The following is a 14,060-nucleotide window of genomic DNA, read 5'->3' as shown; positions in this document are numbered from 1 at the left end:
GACACTCCAGAGCCCAGTTCTACAAGGCATGAGGAGGAGGAACAGCAGCAGCAGCAAAGCAGGAGCAAGAGTGCTGAGGCGGAGGAAGACACTCTAGAATCCCTAGATGCATGCAGTCAGGAGCTGTTCTCAAGCCAGGAGGAAGGTAGCCAGTTGCAGCGGACGGTGCTTGGGGAAGGACAAAACACCAGAGGAGTTCCCAGTAAGCGGCTTTTATTTTGGGAAGGAAATTATTCAGTGTGGGCTCTTGGGGCGAGGAGGGTTAGGGCTGCATTCATGCCTAGATATGGAATAGGGCACTGATGTGCTCTCTCACATCCCGGTAATCGGCCTCAGTGATCTCGTCAAAGGTCTCATTCAGAACTTGGGCAATGCATTTGTGCAGGTTTCTCAAGAGAGCCACTGTGGTCCTTGTCCCAGTAAGGCTAACTTGTCCACACCACTATGCCGTGAGGAGCGAAGGGACCATTGCTGCACACAGGCAAACTGCATACGGGCCAGGGAGGAAGCCCCACTGTGCTAGAAGACCCTCCCTTGCTTCCCAGGTCCCCCTCAGCAGCGAGATATCTTCCAGGATGAACTCCTGTGGCAAATGTGAAGACAGTGTTCAGTATAGGGGCCCCCGCCACTGTTGACTCTCCCCAAGGCACAGAAACCCAGAGGACAGTACAGCCATGAAACAATCAGTCATGCTGGACATTGTACTTACTCACCATTTTGGGGCTCCTGTGGGTTATGTGCACTTGCTCTGGGACAGGCAAATTATGCTATTGTGGAGACTGTGCTTCCCCTTAAGTATGAGGGAATCATTGCTCTGTCGGGTGTGAACAATGCTGTCTCTGCTAAGTGTTGCATTTTACCTTTACAGATGCAACCTTCAGATATCAGCCATCCGTGTTATCACTGGCCAAAAGACTCCAAAGAATCAGAAAGAGGCCACGTAGAAGCAAGGAAGACATGCTGCATGAAATAATGCAGCATTCAAGTAATGAAAATAAAAAAGTGCAGGAGTGGCGGGACAGCGAAAGGAGGATCTGCCAGCAGAATGAGGAGCACCGGCACAAAAGCCCAGTGCTCTGGCAGCAAAGCACAGATGGGCTGATGAGCACAATGGCACGCCAAGCAGACTCTATCCAGGCGCTCATAGCCATACAGGTGGAGCACTACCGCGCCCGTGCCCGCCCCCCTCCCATGCAGACCTTGTCCCAAAACTTTCGCTTGTGCCCCCATGTCACCTCCAACCCACTTTCCCCAACATCTGGGTTCTTACCGCCACCAGCTGCCTCCAACACCTTTAGCTTCACCACTCAGCCCTGAAAACTATGATCAGTGTCTACAGGAAGTGAAGAGTACTCCCTTCTGAATGTTCTTGGGATTATGTAGTCACTGGACTGGTGGTCCATGAGACCTAGGACCACAACTCATACTCATCCGATACCTCAGGGGGAGATACATCCATTACATGGTTGGCTGAAGTCCATGTTGGTGAATTCTGGCTAACAATGTTATGTATGTGTAAACTTGTATGTGGTGCAGAAATCTCAAGCAGGTTCTTACTGTGGTTGATGGATTCCTTTTGATATTGGTAACTACTGTCTGAATAGAGTGAAACCTGTTCACATACTTTTGCAGATTTGGAGTGGATAACTACTCCTATGAACAAATCACTTGGGAGACTTTTGTAATCTACCTTGATGCCCAGCTGCCTGAACAGGTGAAGGACAGATCAGAGCTGTCCTGATGAAGTTTGCCTTTGACCATCCAAAATAGATTTGGGTATATGTGAATGCCCTACCTCTTCAAATATGTAGCCACTATAACTAGGCATTTCTTTCCTATCTCAGGGCTGTGGAGAGCATAAATGGTAGAGCTTTGTATGGTATTGGTAGCACTTGGAATAAAGAGGACTAACGGAGGATATGATAGAGGTCTAAGGAAGTAAGGAAGTGTAAATTACTCCTTCTCAGAACACAGGGCCCAGGGATTACCAAATGAAAATTAATAGGCAGCAAGTTTAAAAAACAAACAAAAGGAAGTATTTCTTCACACAATGCACAGTCAACCTGTGGAACTCCTTGCCAGAGGATGTAGTGAAGGCCAAGACTAGATAAGTTCATGGGAGGATAGGGCTATTAGCCAGGATAGGCAGGGATGGTGTCCCCAGCCTTTGTTTGCCAGAAACTGGGAATGGGCAACAGGGGATGGATCACTTGACGATTATCTGCTCTGTTCATTCCCTCTAGGGCACCTGGTATCAGCCACTGTTGGAAGACAGGATACAGGGCTAGACGGACCTTTGTTCTGACCCAGTATGGCAGTTCTTATGTTCTTAATAATTGGGTCCTACTATAAATCCCAGATACTTCCATATTCCAATTCATCTGGCACACAGGAAGTATAAGCCTTTGAGGAAGAGCTACAAGCCAGTCTTGAACCTGAAGGGATGATTCAGGATGGCAAAGCTTGCCTCAGTCTGAGACTGCATATATTTGTTCAATACTCAGTCTCCTTAGGTACAGAGTAGGACAAAGACACCTATTTTTCTGCAGAATAAGGAGATACCAGTATATGGAGCCTCTTTTATTGCTTCTTGTCTTGGCCTGGAGCTATTTCTTTTAAGATTTTCATGGAGTAGGGTCCCTAAAGAGTGACAGGCAAGAGGGGTAGGTAGGGACAAGAACTGAAATTGGAGGAATTAGCCTTGACAGTTTCCAGTACCCATCTGTCAGTCAACATTGCACTCCAAGCACAAAGGGGTAAAAGCCAGCATCCCAATGTTAGGTATGAGAATGGCTCTGGTCTTATCCGAGCATGGATCCTGCTTCAAACCTGCTGCCTGGAAGCAGATGAAAACTGGCCAGCAACTGAGGAAAACGACTGCCACCTCTGAGAGAATGACAACTTTTTTCTAGGCGGAAACCCACAGAACAGTTGCTAAAGGTAGGTGGGAATCTTCTCTGGTTTTCCCTTGATATCTACAAAGTGTGTAATTTGGGGTTCAAGTGGAGCTGGGCAGTGAGCTAAGTGCAGCCCTGTAATCTTAAGAAATTTAACACATGGTCAGTGCATGTGCTTAATAGGTTTGTAACCTTAAAGGGTAGAGTCCTCAAGTGTTCTTTCCACCACACTAGGGATGTCAGATTTTTAGCCATGATGCTGTGTGCATAATTACTGCAGTGGCCACGGACCTAGCCAGTGTCTGATGCATCCATAGCTGCCTGTAGAGATTTTGCAGCAGAATTCAATCTTTGCCATTGATGGTTTTCAACTCTGCTCTGGATTCCTGAAGGACATTGGCTAGAAAGAAGCTAACTTTACCAACTTGGATAGGGTACTTTGTAAACAAGGCCTGATATATTGATATTTGTAGCTGGAATGATGCTGACCAAGAAGCTGCTTCTAAAAAGATATTATTTCTTAGGGTCGTTGTTTCTGGGGTCCTTTCAGACTGTAGTCTTCTCATGGACTGGAAAAACCACTAATGAATCTGGTATTATGCAGGTGTAAGATTGGTCCAACCTCTTTTGGGGTACTGAGTGGAGAACAAAGTTACAAGCACTGTTACCAGATATTAGTTGGTTCATCCTCAATAATTGGTAGTGGTATTCTGGCAGGAGTGGAAGAATGCGAAGTATCAAAAAGTTAGTAATCTTTATCTTCCATCATCCAAGTCTCTATTTCAAGGGTCTAAGTTCTTTCAGAAACTCCTGGAAGCCTCCATAGTCAGGAGTCGAAGAAAGTGACATCAGGAGAATATGACAGGTCATTGGAAGGGGATGAAAGGCATTGCTCAAAAGGCTCAAGACCAACCTATTCCTCCTTTGCCAGCTGTTCTTGTTCATTGAGATAATGGTCTGGCAAATGGTGCTGAACGGACATGAGCAACATCTCAAAGAACCACCGTTACAAACAGTTTTTTTCTTTGAGTGCTTGCTCATATCAATTCCATTCTAGGTGACTCACAAGTATTATCTGTGGAGGTGGGCTTGGTGTTCACACCTTAGCGGCTTGCAGTACTGTTCTACTGAAGCCAGCATCATCCTGGGCCTGCTGGCTAAGCATACAGTGGGACATAAAGGTATGGACCGATGACCAGATGGCTGCCCTACAGATGTCCTGAATAGCCACTTGGGCCAGAGAAGCTGCCAAAGAGGCCTGCACCCTGGTAGAGTGGGCAGTGACAAATCACTGGGGGCTGCACCTTCGCTTGATCATAACAAAGCGAATGCAAGCAGTGATCCAAGAAATTATTTGAGCGGATACAGGGTGACCTTTCGTTCTGTTGGCCACAGAGACAAATAATTGCATTGACTTTCAGAATGGTTTGGTTCTGCCAATGTAGAAGGCCAGAGCCCTCCTGATGTCCAAGGCCTGTAGCCTGCACTCCTCCTCTGACTTACGCAGCTTTGGAAAGAAGCCAGACTGGTAAATACATGTCTTTGCTCAAATGAAACAGAGACTACATTGGGAAGAAAGGCTGGCTGCAGTCTTAACTGGACCTTGTCCTTGAAGGCCGTGTAAGGAGGTTCCGAGGTGAGTGCCCAAATCTCACCTCGGAACCGGCGGGCTGACGTCACCACAACCAGGAACGTGACCTTCCAGAAGAGAATAGGAAGCCAGAGGCTTGAAGGGGAGACCTGTGAGCCACAACAGCACCAGATTCAAGTCCTAGGGAGGAACAAGATCCCTGGTATGTGAGTAAAGGCTCTCCAGGCCCTTAAGGAATTTGGCAGTGATACCTTGAGAGAAAACTGACCTGCCCTCGAGTGGCAGGTGGAAGGCTGAGATGGCTGTGAGACGGACTTTGATCTAGGAGAGCAACAAGCCCTGGTGCTTGAGATGCAGGAGGTAGTTTAAAATGAGTTGCAATGAAGCTCACTCAGGACAAACAGCTTTATCCGCCATCCAGCAGGTGAACGGCTTCCATTTGGCCAGGTAGGTCACTTTGGTGGAGGGATTTCTACTTCTCAACTGGACTCTCTGGACCTCGGTTGAGCACTGCCCCTCCTATACATTTAGCCACACAGCAGCCAAGCTGTCAGATGCGGTGCGGCTAGGTTTGGGTCCAGAAGACTACTGTGGTTCTGAGCGGCAGCTGGAATGGGGTCACCACCAAGAGGTCCAGCAGTGCTGAACCAGTGTTGGCATGGCCATGCTGGCACTAGGAGGATGGAAGATCTGTCCTGCTTGATCTTCATGAGGACCCTGGTCAGCAATGGCACCGGAGGGGAGGAATACATCAGAGCCCCTGACCATGGGAGCAGGAAGGCATCTGACAGGGATCCTCTGTCCATACCCTGAAACAAGCAGAAAAAAAAAAGTGGCATTTCCTGTTCTGCCTGGATGCAAATAGGTCCATCCAGGGAGTTGCCCACTTGTGGAAGGTAGAACTGACCACCACTGGGTGAGGGGACCACTTATGGTGAGATAAGGAAGTCCTGCTGAGGCGGTCTGCCCAAGCATTTTTGGCCCCTGGGAGGTGAGAGGCTATGGAATGTATGTGCTGCATAGTACTTCTTTTCCATCTTCTTGGTTGTGGGCAGAATGGAAGATGGGGTCTGCCATACAGACTTGGCAATTTTCAGGACTCCTGGGTGAATGGGCCATGCGACCAGGGCTGAGGCAAAGGAGAGGATGACACTGAAGCGGTTCGACTCCGCAGCTACCTCCTCAACCTCCAAATTCAGGTTGGCAGCCACCCTCTGCTATTGGTTTGTGAGTGCCCCATCACCACCTCGTCTGGGGACAAGGACAACTGCATTGCTAGAGGGTGGTGTCCCCTTGCTCAATTGGGAACTTCTCTGTGGCCTCCAGGGCCTCCTGTGAAGTTGCTTCGGACTCTGCAGCACGCCCCAACTCCAGTGCCAGCTGCACTGGGGGTAGCCTGTCCAATGCAGCCTGGGAGGAGTGGTGGGAGCATGGTGCCAGCATAACACGTACATCCCAAGGGTTCCAAGGATGTACCGCTGGGCAGGCCATTGCTGTTGATCACATGCTGGTGCCTGTGCAAGTGTCTTGGTGGGTTCCTGCCGAGGAGACTATTCATTCTTTTGGGGGGAGGGGGGGAGTGGGGAGGCGCGGCGGCTGAACCGGCCCTCCAACCCAGACCACTGTCCTTCTGGTGACCAGGGTGGGGCTGTCTAAGCCTGAGTCTTTCAACTGACCCTCATTGGTGACTGGTATGGAGGCAGCCAGGACTGGTGGCTGCCCAAAGAATGGTACTGGGACCCCAGTGACTGGTACCACGACCAGGAACAGTCCCATACTGGAGGGGACTGATGCCTGGGAGATGTGCAAGGCGATGGCAATCAGTACCTGGCGATCTCTGGTGGGAGGACTGACAGTACCATGAATACAGGGATTGGCGTCGTGACTCCGGAGTCCCATGTCAATGCATTCTCGTTGGTGGGGACTGTGGCACAAGAGATCTGGGCCTCCTGGCCGGAGACCGAGGCTGTGATACCAGGATCCTTGGCCAAGGGGAACAACGCCTTCAGTCCAGGGACAGCAACGCTCCACTGCCTTCAGGGGCAGTCCCATAATTGACTTGATAGTCAGTACCAGTGTCTTGGCAGGATCCGCCATACGGCCAGGTTGGCCTAACTGTTCTTTGGCCACTGGGCCCACTTCACGCGCAGATGGTCCTGTGATGGGCCAGTACCCCTACCCCTGGAGTCGGAAGCAGGTCCCTCCCTTGGCTAGGAGGTCCGACCATAGCGGTATCCCTAAGAGCCTCCACAGGGGGCACGAGGTCTAACACAGGTCCTTTGCCTGAAGTTCCCTTCTTGTGTGGTGCCTGTGGACCAGTCGGCTTAGACTGCTTCTTTGGTACCGGTGAGGGGGAACAGCGCTGGGCAGAGTCCGCTGCTGGTGGAACACTTCATGCCAATGCTGAAGTATTGGGCATGGAGTCAGAGTGCAAGGGCTCCGATGCTGGGTGCAGATCAGCCTCCATGAGGGCCCTAAATCAAACGTCCCACTCAGAGTCCAGGAATGAACGTTTTTGCAGATCTGGCACTTTTTCTATGCACGTTCCGGGGGGAGTCGCAACAGCTGTCGTGAGGGTCACTGATGGGCATCGGCTGGCTGCACTCTGAACATGGCTTGAAGCCTGGGAAATGGGGCATGCCCCGCTCTGGGACAAAGTCCCAGCCGGGACTCTAACTACTAACCTACTATTCAAACACTTAACAGCTAACTAATCACTCAACTAATCTCAAAAGGAGAATGATCTGAACAGTGAAGAATCGCTAATGCTCTTGCTAAGACAGATCAGGAGCTCCAACCAACCGTCACGGGCAGTAAGAAGGAACTGAGAGGCGTAGGGTCAGTGGCACCTGATATACCACCGCATGAGCGCAGTGCTCCAGAGGGCACCACAGCAGGCCCTATTGATACGCTACAGCAAATATGTCCAAAAACTGTGCACGTGGTCTCGCACACACCTAGAATGGAACAGACATGAGAAAGCACTCGAAGAACTTCCTATTGTTTTTGACCAATGGGATGCAGGGCACCTCCTGGATGTTGGTCCCCAGTACATAGAACAGGGTCATGGTGGAATATTATAGGGATACAGCTGGTTCCAATATGACTGACCAGGCCATTGTCATGCCTGAAGAGGATGAGACAGAGCTCTGAAATTCAAGTCCCTGCTCTGCAGAGAGGCTCTCTCATTCATTAGTGTGATCAAAGAGGAAGTTTCCCTGATAAAGTGGGGAGAAAGTGTGCCCTGGTGAAGGAGACAACGCGTAAGCTCCCTGCAGAGGCGATACTCTAAATTTAAAAAGGTACCAAGAAACCATAACTAGGACATCAGTGCCAGAAACATAGCAACCTCTTTGCACACTGAAATCAGCCTGTACCATTAAAGGTTTCTATTATCCATGCTGATGTCAGTACTAGTACCAATGTTGATACCTGTGGTTCAAGGTCACCAGAATGGTCAGGTATAGGTACTGAAAAGGTCTTGTACCTTTTCAGTACAGAGCCACAGACTGAGAAAGCATCACATCTCCTTGTTGAATGAGCCAGCTTAGTGCTCCCTATTGCGTCTTAGGAATGGAAGAGGGGACTCTGTTTGAGAAGTCTCTACAGCTTGGTGTTTGGATCTCCCCTGCATTGGTGAGGAGCCAATGCTGGTCTTTGCTGCCAGTGTGATTGCTTAGAAGGTGGTTTACAACTGCCCCAAATCCTTGCCTAACAGTGGCACGAATGCAGGCACCAACACTGGGTGTTGTGTGGTGCTGGCAAAGACAATGGCTGACTAGAACTTAAGACCAGTTCTACCTTGAAGACAGATTCTTGTTCCTTGGAGTCCAAAGTGCCTTACTGGTGGTTCAAGTTGCATCTTGAACAAAGTGAACCTGGATTTTCTTGTCCTGGTCAAAAAGGAACAGCTAACCAAGCAACAGTCTCACACACTGCTCTCACCAAGACAGCAGACTATGGCCATCTGAATGTGGAATAAGACTGTTGCAGGGCAGGCAAGTTTTGAAACTTAGAGCTTTGAATCCACCATTCTAGGCCAAAATGGTGGCATAAAGTGCTGAGGAAAATGGTTTTTTTTCCCCCCCAAGGTACAATAAATTAGAGGTTTACTCCTTTCAAGATCCCCAACTACAAGAAGTGAATTCTGCTAAAGGTAGTGGGCAGACACTGCTTGTTTCATCTGACTGCCACTGGTGGCAAGAGAAAACCGAGGAACAGTTGTGACTGTACTGCTATTTATATCAATGGATAGACTAAAACTAGCATTAGTGGACCAAAGCGTGGCCAAATGCCTCCTTGACTACCAAGAAAAACTCTTCCTGTGTGTACAGCACAAGGCAGCAGTCCTCTTGTTAGTCAGTTTTGTATGTTGTCTCTTAAATACAGGAGGTGTTTTGAGAAACTAATCAAGCAGCAAAATATCTAATTTGAGATCAAACAGGCCTCGTCACACAAAATGCTTTGACACGATACAAGTAGTTGTTTTCACTTTGTAAAAGAGAAAACATGTCAGTCACTTGTCCCATTTAAAAGGAGTCAGTTAACCTGAAATGGTGTTTACACTGTCTACTTGCTGTAATGGAGATATGTAAATAAATCCCATTTCGGGGTAGTCTGGACGGATTTTGTTTTTTGGGAGTTCACAATCACTCTTGGGCTATGTGGCTCACGAGAAGAAATTATTTAATTTTCCACATTCTGTGTCTAGATTTCATGCTAGCTGGAAGATTACATAACCAGATTACATATTTTACACTTCACCTGATCATTTCAGCCTACAACAGCACTGCAGCTGTAATTTGATGAAAACACATTAATGAAGTCGCAGCAATTCCACTTATTAGGATTACAGAACTTAGACTGAATTTAATAGCATCAAGTCATACTGTATTTACATACTAATATATGCCTTTTGTTCAGAGATTTTCAAATATACTTGTAGGTAATCGTGATCTTACCTTCCTCCTACTGTGTCGTCTTGTGGTTGGGCCCCGGCAGTGTTCCTCTGTGAACGTCGCAGTGACCCCCCTGGATTGTTATTAGGCCGGTTGGACATTGGCACCTCTCTCCTGAAGGGACATACCCTTTCTAGACACTACCATTCACTGTAAGAAAAAAAAGTCAATACACTTAGATCAGACACAGAAAAGGATTCCTGAAGATACTGTATTAAGAAAGAAAAGTATCTTCATGGAAGGCTTAAGTCTGTTCCAAGTCAAGGGATACTCTAAAAGATAACCAATATACACTGAGCAATAATGAGGTTATTTAGCCAACATGACATTCTATATTAGAGATTTTTCTAGAAAAAAGCATCACAAACTAAATGCTTTTGTGGAAAGACATAGGATACGGACTGTTTAAAACCCACAGCATTTGTAAATATATTTAGGGAGAAATCCATTCTTTTTAGTGGTACATACCTACATACACTATTAAGTTGACAACTAAACAAGTGTCCAAGAAACTGTACACTTCCTTATGGAGGGAGGTGGCACAGTTGTATTGCTGCCAATTCCTGAGAGAAGGGATGCACAAGATTAAAGAGGAAAAAGAGATGCTTTAAAAGTACAGTAGTTGAAAATGTTAAACTTCTGCATACATGTGTGAATTACATAAACATATAACCATTCAGCATACGAGATGCAGTCATCAGCCAGAAATTCTTGTTCAAAAATCAGATGAAATCTAATCTGTTTTTAAAGTCGTAAATTCAGTGCTCCCAACAATTGCTAGAGAAAAAAAGTTACCTTAAGATAATCAACTCAAGTAACACTTATTGAAGTAAAATAGGTACATGATGCCTTTATATTTCTTAATCTTGGGAGGCCTACAACTTTCTCACAGATACCTTGTGACTTTCTAAATATTGCTTTGCCAATGACAAGACCCCATACTGTCCTGCCAATATCCTTGGATAGAAAGGTATTTCGAGATGTATGCTTGCTCAGTTCCTAAGCAGAGAAAGAGTACCACCTCATTGTAGCAAATTATGCTATTTTGTGTTTATGTAGGCAAGCCGATAGCAATTGAACTGTGGTCAGTAAACCTATTTTTATTTATGACTCAATCCATAATTTTAAAAAAATCAAAAAGGGGATTTGCAGGTAAAAAACAGCTGCAACAAAGAATACAGCATTACTGAAATGAAAGTAAAAAGAGGACAGGGGAACTGGATAAGGTCCAAAGTGTTACAACTTTGAACCACCACTTGGACTGCAGTATCTGTTAAAACAGATATTAAAGTAGTGATAATTTAAGGGGAATTTTTAGCTCACATTTTGAGAGCTGAAGCATAGCTCAGCACTTAGTGCAGCCACTGAAGTCATTTTAAAAGCTTGTGTTTTCTCATATATTAGTGAGAGGTATTTTGAATAGCAGATATCCAAAACCAGTACTAGAGATTATTAAAAGTAGTGTTTGGCATGTCATTCCAACATTAGTCCTCGTGGATCCGACAAGTTGACCAGTTAGATTTCTCATGCCTGTTAGATAACACTAATGTTCCCAACGCCTTCACAGGCTTTTGCCATCTCTTCCCTAGGATATCACAACTGCTCACATGGATTTTGCAAGATCTAGATTTCAATGTTGCATTGTAATGTGATCACGATGCTAGACTAGTGGAAGACTAATACTAGATGCTCTTGTCTGTTAGTGCAGCTGCAGCATATTGCGGAGTCTCTGTAGAACTCAGACTGGGATTAGCATTAGGCACAGGATGCCTACATTATTCCCCACCTCACAATATTAGAGATAATCTGCAAGAGAACCACCACACTGGTTTTCCCAGAAGCACCAGCTCTACACAGACTGAAGTCAACTAATCTTTCATTTGAAGCATTTGCCAAGTCACAGTAGGTCAACTGTACAGTATTCAACTAATGTACAAGTTTCCCTTCAGAAGCATAGCTCTGATGCATTCCCCCTCCTCTGCAAGAAGGGAAAAAAAAACAAAAAAACAGCCACCCCACAGACCTGAGCTGTTCTTCATGGGAGAGATTGTATAAGATTTCCAGCTACATGACTAAATGGTGACAGAATTTCTTCTGGCAGCCTGTGCACTAAAAGTACATTTTGTCCACAGCCATTTCATTAACATTATCTACTTACATAGAGAGTAAAAATTCTCCCTACCGGGGGGGGATATCAAGTGAAATTAAAATGCATAGAGGCAAGGCTGCTTGAGATCTAGATTGCAGGAATCCCAGAGAAATGGAATATACTGTTATGGAAGGCACTAGCAGGTGGTTCTGTTATGTTTTTGCTCAGCGAGTGAGCAAGTATTGCAGTGTTGCCAACTCTGGTGGTCCCGTCCCAATCAAGAGAGGATTCTGGTAGGAGCTAGACTGGAGCCAGTTTTTCAGTGACATGAGATGCTCCAACCCAGAGAATTTAGCCTTCTCCATGACCACCTGTCTGGTTAATCCACCCAGGAGGTGGGGCAATCAAAGCTGCTGTAGGCAGACCTCTTGCACTCTTCCTCCTCACAGCAACCCAAAGCCATTCTCATAGGAGGAGGAGGAGGGGTAAAAAGGGAGCAACATGAACAGGACAGTTCTTCTGCCCCCCATCCCTCCCCCATGCAATACCCAGCCTAGGAACAGTGTGCCCTCTGGCCTGGGAGTGGAGTCAGGAACCGAAGAGAGTAGAGGTGAGGTTGGGAGAGTGTGCTGATGACAGTTGGAGCAGAACTGCTGGGGAGCAGACAGGCAGATGCAGGGGCAAGAATGGCCATAACCCAAAAAGTTTGGGAGAGTGGACAACAATATTTGTCTCACACAGGAGATGTGCAGGTGGAGTTGCAAAAAATTAAAATGCCACCCTCCCTTTCCTGCAGTAGTCGTCTTCGGCTCCCTTCAAAAATCATGATTTTTTTTTTTTTTGGATCTCTTGAGGTTTAATACTGGTATTGATTCTTAAAATATGTTGTTGGTAATTTAAATTATGCCCAAGTTTTTTTAGTAGAGCCATCTTTTAGGAGAAGGAACAGCATCAGCAGAAGTGTGCTTCCTACCCCTGGGCTAGTATCAAATTCTGAAGCAGAGTTGCTTTCTGGAATCAGGCAGTGGCATTGGCCTAAAGTTCCTGCAAGAAGCAATTGCACTGAAAGTTGTACACGTCCTGGAATGAGATGGCCAGACATGCATGCACATGCACAAGTAAAAATAGGGCATGATTCTCTCAGCATATATTCTGATTCAGGTCACTAATTACTCCTTCACCACAAACTGACTTGCAAGCACCCAGATTTCTGCTAGGCAGTGGAACAATGCTGTGGTTGGAACAGGACTCTGGCATCTGTTGCAGGAGGTAACAATTCCTTAAACAGTCCTCTTGCCTTGTCTCTTTCACCAACAGAAACTAATCCAAAAAAGAAAAATAAAATTCTACCTCACCCACCTTCTCTCTTGCATATACTGGGACAAAGACGGCTACGACCCCACCGCAAACACCAATGAAAATGTTTTATGTAGGAAGAATTTCAAAAATCAGAGTCAATGTTTTGGCTCTCAAATTGAAAAAGCTGGATGTCACAGAGGAAGAATTCCATTCCAAATAGCTTAGAAGATATGGAACAGGAGAAGGCAATTCAGACCCAGAGAAGTGGAGCTCCACTCTACCTAGAAAGCCTGGGAGGATAGCTATTTTTTCTTGCAAGCCTCTGCCTACTCCCAATTCTAAAACAATGTTTATCCTCATTCTGTCCCTCATGTTGCTCACTGTACATGGATCCCTAAACCAAATCAGTCCAAAGAGACTCCCACCTGCAAGTGATATTTACTACCACTGAAGTTCAAATGTGTGCTGATATTTTCATGGTGTGGTGCATTTTTGGAGTTCAGATAAATAATTGGTTTTTAAGATTTCTAACTGTAATCCTGTCTCACTGCTTCTAGTTTGCCTCAGAATTTTGTGCAGCTTTGTGACCCACCCCCCTAATTATCCAGCATAGCATATGGGATTTTTCTAAGTAGTTAAGCTCAAATATAAACAAAACAAGCATACATATCTAGGGACATTTCTTCCACTGAACTGCTACCATCTCCTATACTTATTTAATAGCTGTTTCAGGATCTCAGGATAGGCTCATACTCTGAGTTTAGACAGATACAATCTAAGACCTCAGTGTTACTGCTCAAGTGTTATACTCAAGATTTCCTTTTGTTCATGTTATTTTGCTCTGACCCAAAACTATTGTGTTCCCCGTATAATCAGAGACCTTTAGTTGATGAGCAAGTGCAGGGAACTTTCACATCAGTTTTTAGTCTCCATGATCAACATTTCCTCCTCAGGTCTCCAGTTGGAGGATTCAGTAGTTGTGTCTGCTGAAGAGGAGACCTAATTAAGGAGTGCCAAGATTTATTATAGAAGAAGGGGTCCTCCACATCCTTGCACCTGGGAGCCCAGGATTCTATTCCAATTCTCCTAGAGTAGTGGTTTTTAAACTTTTATTCTGGGGACCCAGTTTTAGAAAATTGCCTGTGATCCAACAGAACTGGGGGATGAGGGGTTTAGGGTGTGGGAGGGGAATCAGGGCTCTGGGTGCAGAGGGATGGGTGGGTTTG

General features: G+C 46.1%; 1 protein-coding gene across 11 annotated transcripts in view; it reads right to left on the bottom strand.

Annotated features, from left to right (window-relative positions):
* TRIP12 (thyroid hormone receptor interactor 12) overlaps nucleotides 1–14,060 on the bottom strand; it is a 150,797-nt gene that overhangs the window by 102,271 nt on the left and 34,466 nt on the right. For 8 of the 11 annotated variants that reach the window (XM_073359825.1, XM_073359832.2, XM_073359821.2 and 5 more), the window contains exon 2: nucleotides 9,450–9,596. In XM_073359825.1, the coding sequence (XP_073215926.1) occupies nucleotides 9,450–9,547 (98 nt within the window). In that variant the 5' untranslated portion in view covers nucleotides 9,548–9,596. Of the gene's footprint in view, nucleotides 1–9,449; nucleotides 9,597–9,914; nucleotides 10,010–13,714; nucleotides 13,946–14,060 lie in introns of those variants that run through there. The other 3 variants (XM_073359822.2, XM_073359824.2, XM_073359823.1) reach the window with 2 other exon arrangements.

Source organism: Lepidochelys kempii, chromosome 9 (assembly GCF_965140285.1).
Source record: "Lepidochelys kempii isolate rLepKem1 chromosome 9, rLepKem1.hap1, whole genome shotgun sequence".
NCBI lineage: Eukaryota > Metazoa > Chordata > Testudines > Cheloniidae > Lepidochelys > Lepidochelys kempii.
This window is presented reverse-complemented; position numbering and strand designations above follow the sequence as displayed.